Below are 12640 nucleotides of genomic sequence, written 5' to 3' on the forward strand. Positions count from 1 at the left end.
GTAACCTGAAATAACCACCGAACACTATGACTGCTGATTGTATCTGTTGGTAAGACATTTAACCTAACATTGCCAAAGGTGTGAGGTCAATACAACCCTGTTGTGCACATTAAATAACGTCTTTTCCAAACAATGAGAAATGTATGGAACTGGAATTAACAGAAGATTTCAGTTAAACAATTCTATGATGGATATATCAGGACGGTATTTATTTTAAAGTGACCCTGCAGCAAGATTTTTCTTGACATTTTCATTATACCTGTTGGTGAATAAGGGACAATAGTACAATGAATAAAGCTTTTCAAACTGAATGATAAAATGTCGTTTTTTTGTTTGTAAAAGTTCAAGATAGGTCAAAAGTTTCACTCCAAAAAGGAGCGTAATTCTGTGAAAAGAAAGAAAGGGGGGGGACAATGAAGAGAAGTAAACAGGATCTTGAATCAGAACCAATCACTTCAAGGGCCTCATCTTGAACACTTGGATTTCTTTCAAAAATGTGCTTATACACACAGGGAGGAGGGGAAGTGCTATTGAAAGGGAGGGGAGGTAAGGCATAGCTAAGAGGTGAAAGATATAAAATTGATGTAGCAATTAATGTAAGAACAAAGTGTTGGTGGAGTTATAGCCTCCACCCAACTGACCTGTTTCCAAATAAGAAGTGAGTGGAAAAAAAGAATCCCTGAGAACAAGGGTAGTTTTCACACTCCAACACATAAAGAGAAGGACCAGGGCACAAATGAGAGGGTTTGCTGCATTGCACAGCCTCGTCCAAATCTTACTTTTGATTCTCTAAATGTGTTGTTTGACTTGGCAAGAGAGCCGGTATGTCCCATGGCACAGCAGGGAGTCTTACCAGGACTTAGCCAAGTTTGCTGCAGCCCTGCTGAACCGTCTTAGCTTCGGCTAGCTGCTGACCTTAGACTTAGTGGGTGGTTCAGCTAAAGGTGGTGAAGAGGTAGGGGGGGTGCTTGGAAAAAGGAACAAATAGTGAACAGTACAACCTCCAGCAGTTGAAGTTCAGCTTTTAATTCTAAATCTTTTCTTGTGAGCACTAAGTCAGTACAAAGAGGAAAAATAGAAAAGAAAGAAAGGGTTTCAAGAAAAGAGTGGAGAAGGAGATGTGATTCCGACTGAGAGGAAATAGAGAAATTACGGCTAACACTTAAAAGCCAAGCCACAGCAGTTAACACAGACCTGACCTGCCTTGGACTAAGGATCTGTCGAAATAATGCAACTAGCAGTAATGGAAAATATTTTTTATGTTCTGTGAATAGTGGAAATGAATACCATTAGACTTAGCAGTATGTACTGTTATGTGAAACCAAAATAATGCAGTTATTATAAAAGGGGAAAAATCCTATAAAAGCCCTCAGTGATTGGCCTTAGAAAGAAAAGCTATTATTTTACATTTCTGAGACAATAAATCACTGGTTATTATACAGACTTGTCAAATGAAATGACTTTCTAAACTCATAAGCTACATATTCAACACTAGCAATTAAAGTTGGATACAGCTGATCCCATATTTGGCTTAAAGATATACAAACAATAAATTGCTTCAGCTAAATAAAACATGGTTTCACATTTCTGTGATGTGTGCCAATCCCATTGAACATATAAATTATCCCTTTCCATTTTGAACAGTGCAGCTTACACAATTCTTGGACTCTCTCTCAGCTGATATTCATCACAGCTTTCCATTAAATAAAAGATGATGTGATCATGTGTTGTTTCATTTACGGCATGGATCAGAGTAAGTTCAGATGTACATAAAAGCATTTACTATAAAGACCAGCAATTAAGCTTGACGGCCTTTATTTTAAAAGCTCTATTTTTGCACAAAGATTGCAAAAGATTCATGAGTACCGTCTGAGAGGTCTAGACTCAGGGGAGGACAACTCATGACAATCCTGAAAAAGAGCTGTCCATGCTTGCCAATGTGATAAACCTGTAGGGAGGAGCCCCAGACACTGAACTCCATGAAACACTCCTCGAACAAACACGTCTTGCCATCTTAAACTCACAAGAATTTGGAAGATGAGGCTCCCCCACACCATCCTCCTGTAGCCCACTTTGTGAAAATCAAAGACAAGTGAAACACTGAGACAGGGAGATATGTTGTGAGGATGACAGAAGGAGAAGAGAGGAATTATGCCAAGGTCTGATGATTCATTTTGAGGTTGGATTTAGAGAAATGGTGTCTGGCAGCATGCGCAGGGTCAAGCCCTGCAGGCCTGGAGCTCAAGCAGCCATCCTGGCTGCCTTGAGCCGTAACTCCTTCAGTGCAGCCAGAAAAAAGGGGTGGGTGGGTGTAGGGGGCGTTTTACAAGGTACACCAGTCTGCTGGGACCGACCATTTCCTCTTTCCCACTGTTGTACTTATTCAACTTCTATTTTTCTTTCGTAGTTTATCTTTGATCAAAAATATATCGCTCAGAGGACCAGCAGTGTAAACATCCACATAATTTGGAGCAGAAATCATGACTTCCTGTAGTTATATTTACTATTAGGATGATGATACTCAGAGCGACTTGGCAATCAAATCATCAGATGTTGTATGTCTACCTCCTCATAAGGACAGAGGGCTACTCCCCCCTTCCTTCCTTCCTTCCTTCCTTCCTGTTTTTTGCGAACATTTTAAGAAAATAAAGGATCAAGGATTCAATCATTTATTATTTAAAAAAAAGAAGAACTTTAATAACCAGTGACAAATTGAGTTCCCTCTCTTTGTCTTTCCTTTTACTAACACTTACCTCATACACACACGGTTCACTCTCCCTCTATGGGGCCTCCTACATGGGAAAAGTAGACGAGCCATGAAGGCATACAGTGTTGATCCAGCAGATAAGCTGACCAATTGGGTTCATTTATCAAGGAAAACCTCTGCTCAAAATGTGATCCCTGTGTGTGATGGAAAGCCTTCTGACAACTTTATCCCATCCATGTCTCTGTGGTTCTTGGCGTGGTCGCCTCGCAGAAACCCGAGCAGTGTTATTACAGATCTTTAGTGGCCTACAACAAGACATTAGTTAAAACAAATATGTAAATCTGGGTAAAAGAGATGCTCTGGGGAGGGCCTGTATGATATACTGCTGATAAAACCATGACTAGGCAGACAGAAATGACTTTAACTGTCTTCCCACTGCAAAAAAAAAGTTAGATGAATTAAGACAACCAGTGGCTGATCAGAGAGACAGACGGTAAATAAAACTCATCTGGAATGGGTCTCAGTCTCTTCCCTTATAATCTAAAACCCAATACTCATATCAGATCTAAATTCTGAGCAGCGATAATAGCTGAATATTCATTTTTGGTGCAAGCGGAAGACAAACATTCCCGTCCTTAATGACATCTCCTGGGAGGAAGTTCATTACACAAGGTTGTTACGCAACAAAACCCTGTCACTTTCAGGGTCAGAGGAGGTTCACACTGCTAACATTAGCACAAAAACCCAATGGCAACTGGGTTAGTGACACTTCCTGTATGAAATAACAACTTAAAAAGAATTGGGATACAAGTAACATCATTCTCCTGGTAGGAATGATAAAACTTAATTGTACTGCCTACTTAATGTGAGGCAGCAAAACAGAATAAATACAAGACATTACGCCAGAAAAGGAGCACTGGTATGACAATTACCCGGGCCAACAGCTGTCGAAAAGAAGTTAAAAAGAATGTTGGTCCAATAAATCCCAGAGTAGGGATGCAAAATACGGATGTTTTTTAGAAGAATTGGATGACTTATAATAACCTGCTGCTAATGTCTCTGGTAAACTTTGTACAGTTTTTAAAATGCCTGTGAAATCAACTCCACAGGACAATTTTTTTCCCCCCTTTCTTTTATTCATTTTTTCTGGTGCTGATGCAAGCTGCAGCTACTGCAGTCTGTACAGCCCCTTAGTTGGAACACTGTTAATAAAAACAGCAATTAAAGGTTTGCATATCATTGAAAGCCTGTATTTGATTGAAAGTAGTGAAAATGACGAGGCAATAGACAATATATCAACATATAAACTGCAAAAAAATATTGTTTTATAAAAATGATATGCTCTTTTTAAATTTGATTCCAGCAACATGTTTCAAAACAGTTGGTACAGGGGCATGTTGACCATTGTGTTGCATCCCCTCATTTAACAACAGTGTAAACGTTTGGGAACCAAAGGGAAAAGTTTCTGGGGGGTTTGAAAGTTAAATATTGCCCCATTTTTGAGTGATACATGACTTTAGCTGCTCAACAATTTGGGATCTCCTTTTGGGGTTTCCTGTTTGTGTCATGATGAGCCAAGTGTGCGATAAGTTGGAAGTATAGGCAGGCCAGTTAAGCACATGACTCTTCTACTACAGAGCCATGCTGTTGTAATTTGTACAAAATGTAATTTGGCATCTTCCAGCTGTATTGTGCAAAGTTCCCTGAAAACAGCATTGTCTGGATGGCAGCATATACTGCTCTAAAACCTGTATGTATGCTCAGCAGTAATGGTGCAGCATTTTTTACTCTTGTCAACTTATGCAGCTGGGTTTGTTCTTCTTCTCTGTATGTAATGTTGGACTGCACATCACCCCTTGCTGTGTTAGGATATGGAGGCTTGTTGATATGTAAACTTTTTAAACTTTTATTGTTTTTTAGTTGGATGAAATTGTGTCAGAATGGCAAAATAATAAACAATAATAACGATCATAAAAATAATCAGTTGCACGCCTCCTCACTCACAACCGCTCCAGAGACCACATCACCCCTGTCCTCCAGAACATCATCTCCAGAATACACTAAAAGATCCTCCTCATCACCTATAAAGCCCTCCATAATCTAGCTCCCTCCTACCTCACCCACCTTTGCAGCCATACAATCCCTCCGTTTCACCAATGCCAACCTCCTTATCCATCTAACCAAACCCAAGCACCGAATCAGGGGGGACAGGGCCTTCTCTGTTGCTGCCCCCACCCTCTGGAACTCTCTCCCACAACACCTCAGACTCTCTAACTTCAAATCCGGACTCAAAACCCACCTATTTGGAAAGGCTTTTAACCTATAATTGATTTATTATTATTTTGTTTGTTTTTGTGTCTCTGTTTTTTTTTGCTTTGCTTTCTGTTGCTTATATTATATAATTTATTTGTGTCTTAAAGAAACTTTTAAAGCACCTTTATAAATAAATGTATTATTATTATAATATTATTATTATTATTATTATTATTACTAGTTATTCTTAATGCATTATTAATAATAATAATAAAATATTCCCTTAATCCAGCTAGTTATAAGAACACTTAACTACTTTAAATTTTCTATCACTTTTGTGTGTTATCAATGGCTAAAAGGGTGCAAAAAAGTTTTCGTCACAGACATAACACATAAAAATTATCAAAATTGAAGGTAATATTTCCTGAAAAATCCCAAATTTAGTACAATTTCATGAACACTTAATAAAACAAAAAATAAATAATAATCATTTATTTTAATTAATCGAAATTAGTTTGTTTTCCTTCAAGAATCACAATTTGTGAAATCTATCTTTGCATGTGCCGCTAGGTGTCATGGAAAACACACTTGATGGAAAAAAATGAAAAAAAAAATTCAAAGTTTTTTTGAGTTGAGGTATCTCACCCAGTTACAGGCATGTGTACTGTATGTATGTATTAGTGATAGAAGGTGTGTGAGTGTGTATGTGTCTGTGGGAAAACACTGTAGCTGTGGATGCACACTGCGCTGTGCACTGATTGATGGTTGCTGTCCATGCAGGCCTACATTTTTTGAGTGGATTGGAGTCACAGCACATGAGCAAACACAAGATGGAAGACTTGTGGAACTCTCCACTACAAAGAATAGCAAGCCTGTCTCACACACACACATACACACCACACCACACCCACAGATCCACTTCCCCAACTCCAATGCTTGAAGATCTACCTGCCAGCTGCTGCCAGTCGCAGGGAAAGATGGGCTTTGTTGGTTTTGTGAAGCCCACCGACAAGACCCCCTGGAGACTGCAGGTCTCCAGCAGCACAAGCCTCAGCCTTATCCACTCCACCGCACAGGCAATCTGTTTTCTATATTGCCAGCCTGTATCACTGTACTATGCACTATAGAACAGCAATTGAGCAGGAAATTAAGTTAGGGGATCGGTATTTGGCGGAGGAGAACGAGCTGGTGTGGTCTCCCCTCTCCACATACAAGGATCATTAAATATCATACGAGTTCTTGATAAATTTCCTCCACTCTTCTCTCTGCTGTTCCCATCGACTCACCCTCTTCTCTGTATTTCTGTCTCTTTTCTTTCTTCCTCAATTTCCCTCCCATCATCTGCCCGTTTCTCCCGTCTTGCTGTGTTTGTAGAGTGTATGAAACAAAACATCCTAATGGATGTTTGAACAGCTTGAGATGTGTCGGCCTGGGAACTACCTCCCTGTGACAGTGAGCTCTGGCAGGGAATTGAGACCAGTACAAGGGGAAAATAGGGGACATATTTCTTTCTCTTTCTCTTTGTTTATTTCTTTTCATTTCTCTGGGTCCCTCTCTCCGGTCCCTCTCCCTGCTCTGTCTATTTTATCTCATTATTTCTCTGAACACACAAACAGAGGATAGAGTCTAAGTTTTTTTGGATTAGCAAATGTGGATGCATATTTTTTCACCTCTCTCTCTCTTCCTCTTACCCTTCGCTGTTTCCTGGGAGTTACCGTGTGAGAGTGTTTGAGAATAAGAAGTTCAAAAGTGAGCGAAGGGAAAGGAAGGTGCAAGCTGGGTCAGGAAGTCAACGTTCAAAAACTTGATACTTGACTTTTATTGAAGCAGCGTCTGTTCAGCTGAGAGAAATGAATACCAGCGTGTGTGCACACACTACACACACATTTGTATTTTTAATCCTGGGTGAATTCTCTGTTTTAATTCCTAGCACAAAAGTGGACTTTTGTTTCTTTTATTAACTTCTTAATCATAAACCTCATTATCAAACTAATAATTAACTTATATTTCAAATTACTTTTAGGTTAATTTTGGGTATTCAAATGCCCCAGATCTGGAAGTATTAATGAAATGTATATTCATAGAAGACATTGATTCCATCACTTCTTCTTCACACTTCATACGTGCAAGTGGACTTCAGACAACCACAGTACGTTTCCTGCTTGATACATTCATAGGAGTTCTATAATGTTATTGTTCAGATACCTTTTAGATCAACTAAAAATGTATATTTGAAAGCATCAAAACAACAATGAGACTCCAAATGTCTTCTCTCATTTAAAGACTGACATTCTGAGTTTCTTACTCATGTTTCTGCAGAAAGCAGACAAAGCAGCTTTTCTACATCCATCCAGAAAGACAGACAGCAACACACACAGAAACACACTCACAAGGACAAAGAGCTCTCACAGCTACAATCTGAGGTCGATCAGTGGTGTTGACAGCTAAATTAACAAGTGCTACAAGCACCATTACATTTGGCTCCTGATTGTGTAACAATGGAAAGATATACCAATACACTGTCGGACAGATAGTCAAATAAATCAATATCTATAAATAAGCGAATGTAAGGAGAAAATATATATTGGTCTGGAGGTAGATTTATGACCATCACTTGCCACATGTAACACACACACACACACACACACACACACACACACACACACACACACACACACACTGCACTCGAAGCCAGCGCAGTGGTCAGGTTAGTGGGAGGCAGTCGGCGAGATAAGGTGCCAAACAAGGTCTAAATCCCTCCTGAAGCAGTCTTGATGGACAGACAGGCCACCATTAACAATGTGGTGGCTTGTGAGAGCAGCAGCTGATGGAAAGATACCCTGGCATTTGCTGTGTTAAGAAGTGGCCCTTAAAGATTTCACACTTCCAATTTCTTTGAATTATCTGCCATCTCCAGCCTGTCACTCAGCCTGACAATCTCAGATTCATGCTCACTGAAGCACCGGGCTGGTTATTGACAAAGCAATCTGCCGTGATACAGCGACTCCTGGAAAAAAAAAAAAAATTAGTGAAGCAAAACGACGTACGGCTCTAGAACCACCTCAAACATGGGTGATCACACTTTTTCTCTTTTTAAATACAATGTTGCTTCATGTCTAATAAAATGCACCATGTAGGCCATACACTGAGTGTACTGGTAGTGCTGCACGATGGTGATCCTAAGACTTCAAACGTGAAATTCAATGTGACTTAAAATTTTGTGACAGCAGAGCGGAGAATCTCTGCCATGTATCAGCATTTGCTAGATTGAAGCACACAGAGCAGAATGGATTTGTTAAGGTCCACCTACGGCAGTGTTGACAGCCCACGCTGTTATGACACTGAGCAGACTGCTTATCAGATCTTTAATGTTTGCTTGCTGCTCCAGACAGGCCATGATAGAAATATCACAACATCCCCATTACCCTCAGCATTCAGAACATAGTGCACCGCCTGTGCTTTCTATGAATTATTAAAAGCAGACAGATTACGCTGCAAGGCTGGAAGTCTACAGGCATGCTACAGATGCTGCTGAGCAAACGGTAACATCACAAGTGGGTTTTTGTTCTCTCCTCTTTTTTTTAAGAGGCGGGCTTCTAAAGAAGTCTGCATCAGATAAAAGAGAATGGTCAATTGGATAAGGAAAAAATGGTGGGTGGGGTTTGGATATGTGTGTGTATGTCTGTTCAGATGTGTGAGTGTTGTGAAGGATGATGAGGGTGAAGGGCATAGTGTCAGGGCTTGTCTGACATGTGGCCTGGTGGGTTGGCTGGATGGTTGGTTTGCTGTCTCGATGGCTGGTTGGGTGCAGCCCAGCTTAAGCCTGGCAACTAACTCCCTCTCTCTTCCCCTCTCTCTCTCTCTCTCTCTTTCTCTCTCTCCCCCTCCCTGGAGTGACAGGCTGAGACATTAAGACAGGCGTTTTAATTAACTGTGCCACTCTTCCACCTGCTGCCCTCAATATGCTCCGGCCCAGGCAAGCTGTCTCTCATACCACTGACTCTCTTGCTCTCTTTGGCTCCATCTTTCCCAACTCTATCATTTTTTCTCTCCTCTCTCCCTTCTTTATCCCCTTTTCTTTCCAATTTTCAATCTCACCCCTCATCACTTTGACTCTCTCTCCCAACCTCCCTTTTCAATCCCTCGTGCATCCCTCCTCCGTTTGACCCTAATAAATGACGCCTCATACCAATAGATAAGGTGATTCCATAAGGCTCATATGACAGAATTAGCCAATTTCTTTTTTGAACTCAAAGAGAATTAATTTCTACATGTGTCCTGTTCTACTGACCCTCTAACTACCCCCCCCCTGCCCATCTCTCACACACGCATACACTTAAACAGAGCACACACACTCACACGCTCTTCAAATCTATCTGGTAATTCAGTTCTGCTCAACACTCATCAGGCTATTCATTACAGCTTGATTGAAGATGGATATTTCTGTTCCCTCATGACAGAATGGAGCTAGGGATCAAACTGGGGACATTACGGGATTTAGAGGAGCCAATGCAACACATAGCTGCTTCATGTGTGTGTATGTACAGAGGGAAACGTTGGTGTGAATGCATGCTCATAAATGTTTGTATTAATAGGTGTAAATGTGAGCCTGGCAGTTTAAGAATCTTGTTTAGTACTGAGACTCCTGTAGTTTAATCATTTAGATCATAAATTGATAATTAATTCAAACAGAATGGAGCAACAAATGATCCACTTTTAGCACTCTACTTAAATTGTATTACACTTTTAATGGGGTTAATAGACGACGATAGCAACAAAAAAAACCGACTCCACAAAGTGTTGTGTTAAAAGGATTAATGTCTTCCTTTCAGAATTAAAGCCAGGTCTTGAAGATCTGGCTGAAACTAACAAATTGCACAGCTCTGGCTCGGCAACGGAGCCTCAGACGAAGTAAGAAGACAGCAAGCGGGGCCATGTATCAGCCAAGCAGACAGGGAGCATTCATCTGCCGTGTGAGGAGAAGCAGCTTTGAAGTTTTCCGCACTGAGGTGAAAGAGCAGCCATGGCCTCCACCTCTGTGTTTATGTAGCCACGCTAGCCCTGGGAGAGCTCTTAATGAATGCTGTGGATAGATGGACACCACAGCTAAAAGCAGACACTCACATGTCTGTGTGAGGGCCAAGACACACACCAAGGATTTACGCATACTTTGTGCTGAGGTCGTAATCATGTCGGCGTGTATAGAACATGTGAGCAAGAACTTTCTGCCTGGTTGTAATATGAGCAGAACAATGAATATAGCAGAAAGCAGAAGGTACATTTAACTGTTGTACTCAGTATCAGACTTAGAACATACAGACTTACCTGTTAAAAGCAGGCTGTGCCAACATCCTCCAGCAATGCCTCTCACTGGCGAGCTTGGTAGAGCCACTTCCTCCGGCAACAAGATGTTCCTCTTTGTGTTCCCACATGCTCGTCCACAGCCCCACTGAAACAGCCTTCCGTCACCTGCATATCATACACAGAGCAGAGTTCAAGCAGAAAAGTGTTAATGTGATCAGCAAAATAAAACATAGATTACTTCCACATCATTTTTAACATTTCATTATCTGACATGTGTAATAAACAAGGGTATGATAAGTAATAAGACCACTTTGATAATGTCAGCTAAAAGGCAACCTTTTGGACTCTACACTTGCATTAATTGCTCGGTATCAAACAGGCCTCTAACCCCCCTGCAGCTCATCTTGCATCTCTCTCCAGCACGCCTCTAGGAGCGTGTTGTCCTTGTTGTGCTGCTGCTGCTGCTGCTGCTGCATGGGGCCTCTGGTGATAAATTATGGATGCAACGCAAAAGCTGTAAAATTTGTTGTATCTTCCATTATCTTCATGTTAAAGGCCACAAAAGCTCTTCAGTGAAGTCAGCCATTAAGAAATGACAGGTATTGCTATCAGGCTTCTTTATAGCCTATTACCTGCAATGACAGCAGCTGCTGCTGCACCACTGTACGGCCTATCACATTATTTGCAGCTAAAGTCAGCTACTGTGTCATTTCGCCTCATTTTCTTGACAGTGCTATCATAAATCCATTGGGCTGCAGGGGAAACTGTCGACTACCTCGATTATCTTCATAGCCTGAATGAATTCTGAAATGTATGTAACAGGCAATGACTGTTATGGATCAGGAGCCAGGGCCATATTCTCGCTAACTCTCTCTCTTTCGCTCCTTGTCTGTCGCTCAGGTGATGTGCCAATCCAGGGCTCGAGGGCTCAGATATTCGCATAAAACTGAGTAAAACAGGTGAACTTTGAAGCACATGGTGACAGCTAATGAAGAGTGACATCAGCCCCCTTCTTTGAGGTCTTGTCTGCCTGATTTGTGCTGATGCTTTTTACAGAATGTAAATTCAAACATCGGAGCTGAAGGATTATTGATGGGATTCAATATTTGTATTATGAAGTATCTTAAAAATGAGAAGTAGCTGGTACACAACATGTACGCTATTTTACTGGCTGTGTTCTTTAAGGGCAAATATTTTAATCATCACATTTTTAACACTAAAATTTTGATTGAACTGTGTGTGTCATAGCATACCATGTATTACCGTACCTGTCAGAGCAAGGTTGTGGTTTGCCCCACAGGTGACCTTCAAAACATGGCCCACGCCTTCCACAAAGTGAGGGATGACCGCGTTTGCATTAGAGCCACTGCCAATTTGTCCATAATCATTCTGCCTGTAGGGAGAAGAGTATAAACACATAATAAAGACATAATTAAAACCCACGGGCATCATATTCATACTGTTTTATCACACTTTAAAACTCCATACAACACTTTATAGCAGGAAAGTAATGCACATATTTCAATTTCTATAGGGTAAAAATAAATAATCAATTCAATTAAACTTGTGCAGTGAGCAGTTCCACTGGGGACCGTGGAACATATGCGTTTCCTCCCATTTTTACGAATCCCCTTTGTGACAATAACGAGACACAGCCCTATCAGAAGTGAAACACCTCGCTAACTAATTAGACTCTCAGGCTGCAGTCCTGACAAAATAAAAGAGAAAAGTGCTTGAAGGAAGACTTGCTCTCCTGCAATTTGCATCTGCCACTTTTTACTGCATCTGTTCCAAGTGCCATTCAACGTTCTCGTCCTCCTTTTGTTGGGAAGTGTTGAGCCCCAACTATTTAAGCTCACCTCCTACCTACTCGGAGCTTTGTTCCTGCTCCTCTGCAGACCAGTAATGAGCCAACCGCCACAAAACCGCTAGGAAATTAATGACTCATTACGGATGGGGCCTGGACCACTCCACAGCCTCTCTGCCTCCCCCGCTCCACCCTACATGCCCACATGTAATCCTCTCTCTCTCCCCCTCTTTCTCTTACTCTCATCCCCTCAGCCCATACAGAAAGACCCCAACACCTCCCTATCAATTAGAGCCTATTACAGGGCTCCCATGCTAGCAGGGCAAAGAAAGAAGGCCTTCACAGCTCAAGAGTGTGTGTAGGAGAGATTGGGGGAGTTGAATGAGGAGCCTTAAGGTGCTCCTTTCACACCCTTGCCCTTATCCATTATGCCAGTCTGTAGAGCCCCCTATGAGAAACGTGCAGGCCCAAAAAGACTTAGGGATGAAAATAAGTCAAAGGAGGGATTCTTGGTCACACCTTTTTTTTTGTCTCCTTTTCTTCAACTCCAGCATCAAGTTATATCATAA

General features: G+C 41.2%; 1 protein-coding gene across 4 annotated transcripts in view; it reads right to left on the bottom strand.

Moving 5' to 3' along the window:
- LOC117818931 (ultraviolet-B receptor UVR8-like) overlaps positions 1–12640 on the bottom strand; it is a 322536-nt gene that overhangs the window by 183481 nt on the left and 126415 nt on the right. For 3 of the 4 annotated variants that reach the window (XM_034692069.1, XM_034692068.1, XM_034692071.1), the window contains exons 7-8: positions 11518–11657; positions 10286–10429 (exon numbers count right to left, since the gene is read on the bottom strand). In XM_034692069.1, the coding sequence (XP_034547960.1) occupies positions 10286–10429; positions 11518–11657 (284 nt within the window). The remainder of the gene's footprint in view (positions 1–10285; positions 10430–11517; positions 11658–12640) is intronic. The other variant, XM_034692070.1, reaches the window with a different exon arrangement.

Source organism: Notolabrus celidotus, chromosome 9, assembly GCF_009762535.1.
Source record: "Notolabrus celidotus isolate fNotCel1 chromosome 9, fNotCel1.pri, whole genome shotgun sequence".
Classification (NCBI taxonomy): domain Eukaryota; kingdom Metazoa; phylum Chordata; class Actinopteri; order Labriformes; family Labridae; genus Notolabrus; species Notolabrus celidotus.